At 47.2% G+C, this 11,067-nt stretch overlaps 1 protein-coding gene across 3 annotated transcripts in view; it reads left to right on the forward strand.

The window, feature by feature from the left end:
- The window catches only part of FTO (FTO alpha-ketoglutarate dependent dioxygenase), a 462,074-nt gene extending 451,166 nt beyond the window's left edge, over nucleotides 1–10,908 (forward strand). For all 3 annotated transcript variants that reach the window (XM_045293609.1, XM_045293612.1, XM_045293610.1), the window contains one exon: nucleotides 8,526–10,908. In XM_045293609.1, coding sequence (XP_045149544.1) covers nucleotides 8,526–8,679 — 154 coding nt within the window. In that variant the 3' untranslated portion in view covers nucleotides 8,680–10,908. The remainder of the gene's footprint in view (nucleotides 1–8,525) is intronic.
- Nucleotides 10,909–11,067: the final 159 nt, after the last annotated feature.

The following is an 11,067-nucleotide window of genomic DNA, read 5'->3' on the forward strand; positions in this document are numbered from 1 at the left end:
CTTAGTATCCCTAAGCTTCTGTTTCACATTCAGAGCATTGTTAAAGCCCCCAGACAGGCTCTCTTTCTGTGTGGCACTTCTTCCCTGAACCCTCAGGTCCAAAAGTAGATTTGTATTGGACTTCACGTTAAGTCAAGCCCAGCTTCTCAAAGCCAGCATGGTTGAAAAATGCTGCCTGCCATAGAAAACGAAGCTGATGCATGGGCGGAAGTGTAGCTTTTCCTCACATTGGTGTTTGTGGACTTTATTGATCTAGAAGCTGCTCTAGAGTCCCATAAATGGACTGCATGCTCATCCCCTTACAGGTTATTATACAGAGGCAAAGCTTTGTGAAACCATGAAATCAGCATACTGGAATAACTTCTTACTCGGTGTTTTATTTGAAGTGAAAATCTCTCCATTGTACATCAGGTGTGGTCAGATGCCTATCATGAAAAAAGATTTCTCTTTAAACACTACAGTCACACTCTGTGTGGCAAGCTGTGCCAATTTGGATGGGCTCACGGAGCCTGAGACCAACAGAGAAGATTCTGGCCCGTGTCAGGCTTCCTCCAACATGTTAAGGCCATTGAGGGAATTGTTGCATCTCTTTACACTGCTGTGTCCTGCTCTCCTCATGCTGTTCCTGGCAGTTGTGTTTGCAAGTTAGCTGTAGATTTGACTTGGTGCCAATGTTTGCTCCATGAAGCTGTTAAAGCTTGGGTTCTCGCTTATTGTTTACAGGAATGCATTCTAATGTGTAACATCAGCCAGGAGGACTGTCAACGCCTCCTTGTCAATCTAAATTCCAGAGAAAACTCTGCCTTGAAGAAGCATGTGCTCTCTGAGTCATTGGCTCTTTTCGGATGAAGTTGGGAGTTTAACCTGCTCTAGTCTTTCTGAATGGTTTCTTTCCTTTTCACTCTGAGCATTGTTAGGATGACTTCTCTAGAGAAGCAACACTGGTGACTCTTGGATGTGTGTCTGTATATGGAGAGAGATTTATATCAAGAAAGGGCTCACACAGCTGTACAAGTGGGTAAGTCCAGTCCAGCTCAAGTCTGAGAGCTGAAGGCTTCTTCTGACTCTTGATTGATAGGTGCAAGAGCCGATGAACAGGAATCAGGAAGATGAAGCTGGAAGACCACAGGCTGGTGGTTGCCAAGCTGAATGAATCCAAGGTCGGCAGTCTACTGACAACTCCTGAGACTGGCAGGCAATGTAACAGGTCAATGAACCAGATGCAGGTTCCAAACCCAGCCGCACAGCCAGCTTGCTTCCACACACTGTCAATCTAAGCTGAGTGGGCCACACCCGAATGAAACCTCCTTCAGTAGCGTCAAAGGTTTGACTAGGTTAAGAAGGTCTTTTCTCCCCACAACTGGTCGGTTGCTTCACAGAAGATCCCACCTTAGAGTTGACCACACAATATTAGATCACCTCATGGGAGAACCATGGCCCACCCAAGTTGACATCGACCCTAACTAAGTAGTGGGATTCAGCTGGTTCACCCGGATTCAGCAGAACCCATGCCTAATTGTCTGTTGCGTTATGTGAACTAGTTGTTAAAATGGCACTTGTAATCATGGTTCTCTGTAAGATGGGCGGCTGGGCAGCCACCCAGTAGAGAAATCACAAGTTTTTACATTCCTTACTCTTTTTTAATGATCATCTACCCAACAGCGTATTCTAAGCCCCCATAGTGATGTTCATTCTGCCCCCAGGTATAAAAAAAAATTCTACAGAACTATGCTTGTAATATTTATTTATTCATTTCATAAAACTCATTATACTTTTGTACAAAAAATACATTTTTATTCCCTTGTGTTTGTTACTTTAGGAAGCAAACATATACTGTAAATAGACAAAGTGTCAAACAACCAGAGGGTGACATGCCATCCATTTCAGCTCTGTGAGAGGACGCAAACTCCTTTAAGATACCAGGAGGATTAGTGGAGGGTGTGGGGGGGAGAAAGGGGGAATCGAAAACAAGGATCAATCTACAACCCCCTCCCAGGGAGACGAATAACAGAAAAGTGGGTGAGGGATGTCGGAGGATGATGTAAGCTATGGAAAAAATAATCTATAACTTATCAAGGGTCTGTGAGGGACAGTGGGTGGGGGAGGGAGGGGGAAGAAATGGGGAGCTGATATCAGAGGCTCAAGTGGGAAGAGAATGCTTTGAAAATGATGATGGAGGCATATGAGCAAATGTGGTTGACACATTGGAGGAATGTATGGATTGTGATAAGAGATGTAAGAGCCCCCAATAAAAGTATTTTTTTTAAAAAGATATGTGCAAATTATGCAAGTCCTGAAAGTGTTCAAAGAGCTAAAATATTGTCAGAAAAATCAAAATTTTTCTGTAAATTTTTCAAAAGATGTTCAGAGGAGAGAAGCTGCCTGTTTCTAATATATCAAAGACAGTGACTGTGTCCAAAGGAATGGGGCCCTCCTCCTGCAGTGGAAAGATGCTGCAGGATGAGTCACACCGCCAGTGATGCCAGTGCAGATGCCAATCAGGAAGCAGTAGGAAAGTATCTTCAGTTACAGAATGTTTGTTTGGCTCTTTGCTCTGGCAGTACTTCATATTTTCTCATTTTTATTTTAAAACTAATCATCTGATTTTTGCGTGGCTCTTTTGTTTTTCTTATTTAAGTATTAACTGTGTGAAATAAAGCATACCTTTTGGTATATCCTTTTGTGTATACGTGAAATGGTCATTAAGGCAGCAAACCTGTTGTTAAGTAGTTTGAATCCCACCACTGACCTAAATATCACAGAAACCAGGAGTTTGAGAGAGAATGTTCTCAGCGTCATGTTGCTAGTTGCCATGAAAATGACCCCAGCTCATGATGAACCCCGTATGTACACAGAGCAGAACTGCTCCAGCGGGTCTTCCTGGCTATCTGTCATCCTACTGGAAGCAGACCGCTGGGCTTCCTCTTCCTCAGTACCTCTGAGTGGGCTCGAACTGCCAACGGCTTAGGTTAGCCATCAGGCCCCAAGCCGCACCTCGGGGCCTTCTCATGGCCATATAGGGGATATGCTTAGAGAAGCGTGTCCCTTTAAAGGGTGAGCCTGCATCTTGTATTTCCATACACTGTGGACTCTTAGGCTCTAAAGACCCCAGAATCATAAAAGAAAAAGAAAAATGTTATGTCAGTCATTTGCCATAATAAAACTCCTTCTAGAAACAGAATAAGCCTTTTTCTCCTTTATTTCCCCTGAAATGCCTTGGAACCTTTTGAATGTCTGGAGTCGGCATGAATATTATAAGGAGTGAGGGAACAGGGTCCAAATGAAAATCCATGAAACGAGGAGGGATGGAGTGGAAAGGGCAGCCAGCCAGATGTCTGGAGTCTGGCCCAGCCCTTCGGCCCCACTTACCACTGGGTTAACCTGGGGTGAGGGAGCTTCGCCCTGAACGAGGGTCCAGCTCGCTCTCTGCATCTCTCTCAGATGATGCAGCATATAAAGTATCGTTGTCATTTTGATCAGAAGCTATTTTCTTCTTTCCCATTGGATTCTCGCTCCTGGGGTTTATTTTTTCTTGTCTCAATTACCAACTCTGTGCTTGTAATCTTTCTCCATAAAATTCCAATAGCGTGTGGGGGTTTTGTTTTTAATTCGAGCATGCTTATCCCAATCCTCCATCTTCCAGAAGAAAGCCTTTCTCCTGCACTCTTCCTGTGTCATTCCTCAAGAGTAATAGAAACGTTACCTGTCTCTTCCTTATTTGCTGCAAAATTTAGGGACCAGGAAGAAGATCATATATGTTTTCTTAAAATCAATGGCCAGCACATTACTGTAAAACCTATTGATTGAAAACACAGAGTATAATGTTAGTCATTTAGTCTGTGAAGTGATGCAATAAGGGAAGAAATGTATCCTTTGACTTCTGCATTAACCTTTTATTGACTGCTTGCATACCCATAATTAACACACACTTTAGCTAAAGTGGTTAATTTTAGCATAGCGACCAACCTTCACTAATGTAGCTACAGACCCTGCTCGTCCAAATGCAGAGCAGCCCTGGGGGAAATCAGGGGGCAGTGGTGCCTGTGTGAGTTACACCTGTGGGGTCCGTTGCTGTGCCGTCTGGTCTGCTGATGGGCCAGCTGGCGGGACACCCCCAGCTGCATCCTTTTATGTCACTAGGTCACTCTGAGAGAACCCGTCCTTAGTAGAAAAGACTTTTTGGAATCTAGTCAAGCCCTTAGATTCTAAATCGTATGAATTTAGGAGGGGGGAGAGAGAGTCTGTTTTCATTTCTTCTGCTACCCAGGCCGTGCCTTGCGGAAGGGGCTGCCTCTTCTGGCTCGCTCTGTTTCCCCGCTACAGCCCAAGAAGGCTTCAAGGTAGGGTTTTATTTTTTATTTTTATTTTTTTTTAGGACAGGCGTAGACAACAAGCTTCAAGAGGCGGGAAACTGCAACCCTTGGACCAGTTAGTTCGAATTTGTAGGCATTAAGAATGGCCTCCTCTTCTTGAGAGCACTGATTTTAGGGAACTTTAAATTTTTTCTTCAGAAAGATCATCCAGGTCTAGTTATGAAAACAGACTTATTTTCATATAAAGGCTAGTGTGGGTGACGTCCCGCACTCCTTGACTTTCTTACTAGAAAATTATCCTCAATAGAACCATCAGTTGAGCCAGAGATGAAGGCCCTCGGCTCACCTCTGCACACGTGTAGAGACGAGAGGCAGCTGAGAGGTAGGAATTATGGACAGGACATCAGCTAGGAAGCCTAACTCAAGCAAAAACCAAGGTCCACGAAACAAAAACCCGCGTGTACCTCCCTTCAAGTAAGGCTTGCTCCAGCCCCCCACACCAGAACCCCGTCTCGGGTTTGGTTATCGGGGACGGCTCCAGCTCAGAGTGACCCTACGGAGTGTGGACCAGCCCAGCACCACCTTCACAATGTTCCCTGAGTTTGAGCCTCTGTCTCAGTCCATCTCAGGAGAGGCTTCCTCTTTTCAGACCCTCCACTGTACCAAGCATGTTGCCCTTGTCCAGGGACGGGCCCTTCTGATAACATGTCCTAAATACATGAGAGGCATTCTCGTTTGCCATCCTTGCTTCTAAGAAAGATTTTTGTACTTCTGAGAGAGATTTACCTGTTTTTTTCCTGGCAGTCCATGGTATAGTCAGTATTCTGCATGGGAGCAAATGACCATGGCCCTTCCAGATAGCACATCCTTATCTAAAGTTTACAGACGGGGAGAGGAGAGAGAGTCTTCTCCCTCAGCTCCCATAAAGTCCTCTGACTTTCTCTCAATTGCCCCAGCGTGGGTCATATGCCTCCCTCTGAGGCTTAACCAAGGCCCTCCGTGAACATCCATATGAAGACAATGTCATATCATCCCATGGTTGAGCCCCAGGAAGGAGAGACTCTCCATGCGGAAATTATAGAATCCTGTTGGGACAGGTGGGAGTGGATATGGGCAACTATATGCCCACCATTGTCAGCATTCCTAAAGCATTCCTTAAGACAGCATGAGGCTCCTTTGTTTTGTAAGGAATTCTAGCGTATGTATGCTGAGAGACCATCCAGTTTTATTTCCTGTCAATGTAGATGCAATCTTAAATCACCACCATTTAGACAGTCAACACCAGCGCCTTTTATGAATTCTAGATCTCCAGGACCACCTGCTGAGGCTCTTTGAAGATGAACATGTTAGCCCGTCACCCGAAGGCTGTCGCAGCTGGAATGTATTGGTCTCAATGTCTAGGACTGTCGCATTTTTGATAGGGTTCCGAGCCAGCCACCATTTGACTCAAGCCAGCGAGAGCTGCTCCTGTGTGTCCCTCAAAAAGCCAGTCCAGAGGCTGCCCACCCAGTTAGGGGGGGCGGGGCGATGCCCGAGGTCCGCTCTCTAAGCATCTCGCCCCTGTCGCCAGAATTACGACAAGGAAGAGTAGTAATGCTCATCATTAGTGCACGCTGAGTACCGAGGACACGCCTGGCAATTTCTGAGCACTTGCGTGTGTTCATTCATTTTGATCTTCACAGGAGCTTCGTAGGAAAGAGAACAACCCCCCTTGACGAGCTGAGACTCGGCCAGGTTAAGGAATGTGCCCAAGATGTGGTTGCCGGCAGTCTTATAAAAATGACCCATGAGAGAGACGCAGCAAGATGTGAGCAAGCAAACGAAGGAGGACTTGGCAACAAGCCCCCATCCTGTCTCTGCCCTCCCAGAGAGGCACAGGCCTGGCTGGGGCAATACCATTCACACTGGGCGTGGGCGTCCCCCTCTCGTGGGTCAACGCATCACTTCCAGCAACAAGCCTGCTCCCGAGCCTCATTGGAGCTCTGCCATTTGGAAATTGGCAAGGAACACTGGGCATTGGGAGGTGACGAGATCTAGAAAGTTCTGAATGAAGGCCTTGAAACCTCCAGCGAAGACTCTTGGCCCCGCGTCGGGTCAGTCCACAGGTACAACGGCTGGCCCGTCGGGGTCTGCAGGGACAGGAGGGAGCTGGTCCCCACACAAGCCCTTCTCGAGTGACAAGGACAACGGCAGAAAGCCATGCTGCCGCTTTGCCCAGAAGAAAAGCCAGAGGCCTGGGGAAGCTCTTAGAACTTGGCCTCGGTGAACCCCTCCTGCCGCTCTTCCCATTCCTAATACTTTCTCAAAGTGAGGGGGCAAAACCCAGTTGACAGGTGAAAAAGCATCTCTATTGACTTTTTACAAGCCTGATGATACTCTAGGTGGATCGACACTTAGCACATCCCTTGAATCTGCCAGCCAGGATAATGTGTGCACGGATCATTTATCCACTGTGAGCTGGAAATGCTCTATTTGGACTAACTTTCCCTGCCTAGTGAATTGAGCATTACTCTCGGATTCTGAGGCAGAGAAAGCGCGATTTAAAAAGCTTTGCAGGGTCTCTTTGTAATTAGTCGCAGCTTCCCTTGAATATTAATTTCCCCCCTCATCCCTTTCATGTGATTTAGAGGCTGTCTAGAACAGGGATCTACCCTCCGCACCACGACAGTACGTGGCTGAGCCTCACCAACCCCTTATGAAGGAGTCTGCAGATCGTACCCTCTGTTCTTCATGCAGTGTGTGGCTTATCAGTGCAAACAGTTTAATATTTATGCTAAGAGGATTGTCAAAAGCAGCTTCTCTTGCTTTAATTCTTGTTTTAAATAAATAATGAGAACATTTAAACACATTACTCTTCTTGGGGCCCCGAGGTCAACTAATCTTATTATTTATGAAGTGATGTGCTACATAATCGTACTTAGCGCATGTTAACAGACGCTATTATCAGGGCCTGATGCGGGGAGCCGAAGATATATTGGAATGTTATGTGTAACGTACGACAGATTGAGTGCACAAGATGCCGGGATAGCAATTAACCACACGCAAAAATAGGTGTGAAGTTGAACTATGTTTTCCCACGGGGATCTCCCTCACCATTAATAATTCCCCAGAGAAGCAGATGTCTTTTAGTTAGGAAGCTTCTCTCTCTCTCTCATCCACCTGGGACCTGGGCTGTGGGCCCAGGAGTTTCCATTTTTTGTCTTAGCCCTCCATAGTCGGAAGACGAATATCAGGCGTGACCACTTTCCAATTTGATTTAGAGAAAGTGGAGGAGGCAGGGGCAGGGGCAGGGTCCCTCCCAAATGTGCTCCGAATATTTCTTTTCAGTATACACATTTTTCTTTCCACGTGCACCAAGACAGAAGGGCGCGCCTGCGTCACAATTTGTGTTGCCTGCTCTCTGAGTTCAGCTAAATAAAGCTACAGCCACAGAGCTTTCCCAAACTAATTTGAAATAAGCTGGTCTCCCTGAGAGATAGATGCCTGCCAAAGTGTGAAGATGTTGCCTCAACTTTTTTTTTCCCTACATGGCTGTAATTTAGTTGCATATGATAATTAATTTCTGTACTATTGATGAATAATCCATTTAATAAAAACTGTGATTTAAGTGTTTTCCTGAGGGACTAACTCTTGCTAGCCTCTTAATTTAATTTTGTGGAAGTTTTCCCCACCTCTCCATCAGTGGAAATGATTATTAACCTCTATTTGCATATAGCCTTCTAAATTGGGCTCTCCTCCGAGTGCCTCTTTCTGCACATGGCGAGCTAGGGACACTTGTAAATCTCCAGGATCTCCAGGGTCAATCCTGGCCTGTAATATTGTTTAATCTACTCTTGGACATTTTAATGCAGGAAATTCAATTTAATCTCTCCCGGTAATCTAGTAATACACTGAAATCCCACAAACATTTACATCTGATAATGGCTTAATCACACACTTTAAATAACAGTTGAGATAATGAAAACATAATTCTCCACTTTAAAGGCAGAGGAGCTGCCTCTCCGTGGCGATTGGCTCCTGGGAGGCCACTCCGAAAACAGTCCTTCCTTGTTCCCAGCCCTGATTGTCGGCGGCCTTACGCCCTCCTCGCCCTTCCTCGCTGTCACAGGGAAAGGCTGTTTGTAGAGCAGTGTCCAGAGTTGATGAGGCTTCGCACCCGTGGAGTAATCGGCTGTCCTCCCTCGAAGTAATCGGCTGTCCCTTCTCTTGCAGGTGTCAGTCCCGAATTGCCCGGACGTTGCCCGTGGATCAGAAGCCAGAGTGCAGGCCCTACTGGGAGAAGGATGACCCCGCCATGCGTCTGCCCTTTGACCTCGCAGACATCATCGCGGATCTCCGAGCTCAGCTTCTGCAAGCAAAGCCCTAGAAAGCGCACACGTGCAGGAGGAAGAGCGACAGCTTCTTCCTCCAGCTTCCTCCTGGGCTCGGGCAAGGCCCGTGTGGGCAGACGTCTCTTAGCTATTAGATTGTAGAACCTGGGACCCAGGTGGCAGCAGCCGCAAGTGGAGTTCATGGATATTTTTGCAAGTTTTTCAATGAGACAGTGTTATAATCTACTTTGGATTAAAGAACCCCACCCCCACCCACCACCTGCAGCAAATAGGAGCTATTTCCTACTGAGAATTTTAATGTGAGGAATTCCTCCCTGCCACCAACCCAGCCTATGACAAAGCTTGACTTCCTCTGATCCTCCCTCCCCGAGCTTTTCAGAGACTCAAGAATGTATGTACGGTCATCCTTTAAGTGCCATGCCATCCAATGTGGTGGCCACTAACTGGATGTGGCTGCTTAAATGTATTTGGAGTGAAAAGTTAAGCCCCCCATTTGTACCAGCTGCATTCCAAGTGCTTGACGGTCACGCATGCCTAGTGGCTCCTGTCTTGGGCAGCGGGGACACAGGACACGTTGGTACTTTAGATTCTCTTCTCCAACTCACTGGCATCGTTACCCCCAAAAAGCCCAAATCCCAAACCCAGCCAACTGCCATCAAGTCAAATGTGACCTTTAGTGACTTTATAGGATGGAGTCGAATTTCCCTTTTGGGTTTCTGAAGCGATAAATCTTTAAAGGAACACAGAGCCTCGTCTTTCTCCCATGAAGCCACTGGTGGCATTGAACTGCCGACCTTGCAGTTAGCAGTCCATCTCGTAACCCCTACACCACGAGGGAAAGAAATGCAGAGAGAAATGAATCGTGAAAAGGTAGCTTCCCCTTCCCTAAGCCAACCTAAGTGAAAGGCAGCGATGAGGCGGTGTTAACAAGTGAAGTCAAGGTGACGGCCATCAGGTCCTTCGGGAATATCCCTCATCTCATGACAGAGCAGCAGCCCACTTCCACTGCTTCATGGATGTAACCGCATAGTACAGGGTTTGCTATAATCCCCTTGGTTCTGTGGAATGGTGGGTGAAACTGAGACTTGGGGCACCCCACTGCCCATGATGACAATGGAACACCGAGGGACGTCGTAGAGTAGAAGTTCAAACCTAGGCTCTGGTGTCAGAGTACCTGGATTAAAACCCCCTAGCTCTCTGACCTTTGGCATGTTTCCACACCCCAGTTTCCTCAGAGGTATTTCGAAGACACTAAAGGCACCAACTCACAAGGGCGCAGAAGGGAGATCACCCAACTACAGTCCTGGAACACTTTCTGGCTGGATGTTAATTATCCAGTAAATGTTCCTGTCATTACAAGCCCCACGAATAGTGTGTCATCACACGACAAGTGAGCTGCTTGGATGTAGACCTTCTCCTCTTGCTGCTGGATCCCTGTGCCGCTTTGTATCTTGTGACATCGTTAAAGCAGCTCTTGCCCGCTGGTGTCCCCACCCCCACAAAACTTGGAGAATAGTTCGTTTCTCTCCCAAACCTGTTGGCGTCCTCTGTAGTTGGCCACAGTAGTTTGGAAGCTGAAGCGCTTTTGCCCAGTGAGAGGCACCATGAGAATCAAACCCTTGCTTGCTGTGGGGATCGCAGCTGAGAACCACCTTCCAGAAGGCCAAGTGTGCATCAGCTGGAGACTCAAGTCTTTCAGTCCTGGGATTCAAGCCCTGATGTCTTTGAGCCTCAGCTTCCTCATCAGTAACGGGGAGCTGCAACACTCCCTCCCTGAATGACGCAGAGTACCAGGCTGTGGGCGGGTGAGGGGTCAGTGTTCGAGTTCGCCCTCCCATGTTGTCTTGTTATGTAGACGCATTTCATTAGGAGCCAATATTTTGAAATCGGGAGAGTTCACACAAATACAAGCACCTGCGTTCTCTTTAAAATCTAGAACACCTGGCAGCCTTGCGCCTCCACCCTGGCACAATTCAAGCAGGGTCTTCCTCACTCAGGTGGGGTGGGGCAGCCTGCTAGGGTTTGCCATCCTTCCTCTTGCTGCCCTTTGTCTTGCTGGTCAGCCTGCCCCTTTGTGTCAGCCCTCGCAAACCTCTTTGCTAGCACCCTTGTTGTAAAACACTCTCACGTTTTTCTGGGCCCCCCCCCCCAATCTCTGTGTGTACTTCCTAAAACTCTGTTCGTGGACTGCTTGTGTTAATACATCATGTTCACATGAGACGTGGAGAAACTACCATTATTAAAAGGATACACTATGAAACTGAGCAGCGTCCAATGTCGTCTTCTCGCACCGCAGTGGGCTGGCTCTGACAGGCCGGTGGGTACCAGGTGCCCTAAGTGAACCCAGAGGGGACACTCCCCCCTCCCCCCACTAGCTTTCCCTGCGCATGAGCTCAGGGGGTCTTGAGTTGGCATGCTCCTGG

The sequence above is a fragment of the Echinops telfairi genome, unplaced genomic scaffold (genome assembly GCF_000313985.2).
Source record: "Echinops telfairi isolate 266 unplaced genomic scaffold, ASM31398v2 ScPeMD7_2291;HRSCAF=2852, whole genome shotgun sequence".
NCBI classification, from domain to species: domain Eukaryota; kingdom Metazoa; phylum Chordata; class Mammalia; order Afrosoricida; family Tenrecidae; genus Echinops; species Echinops telfairi.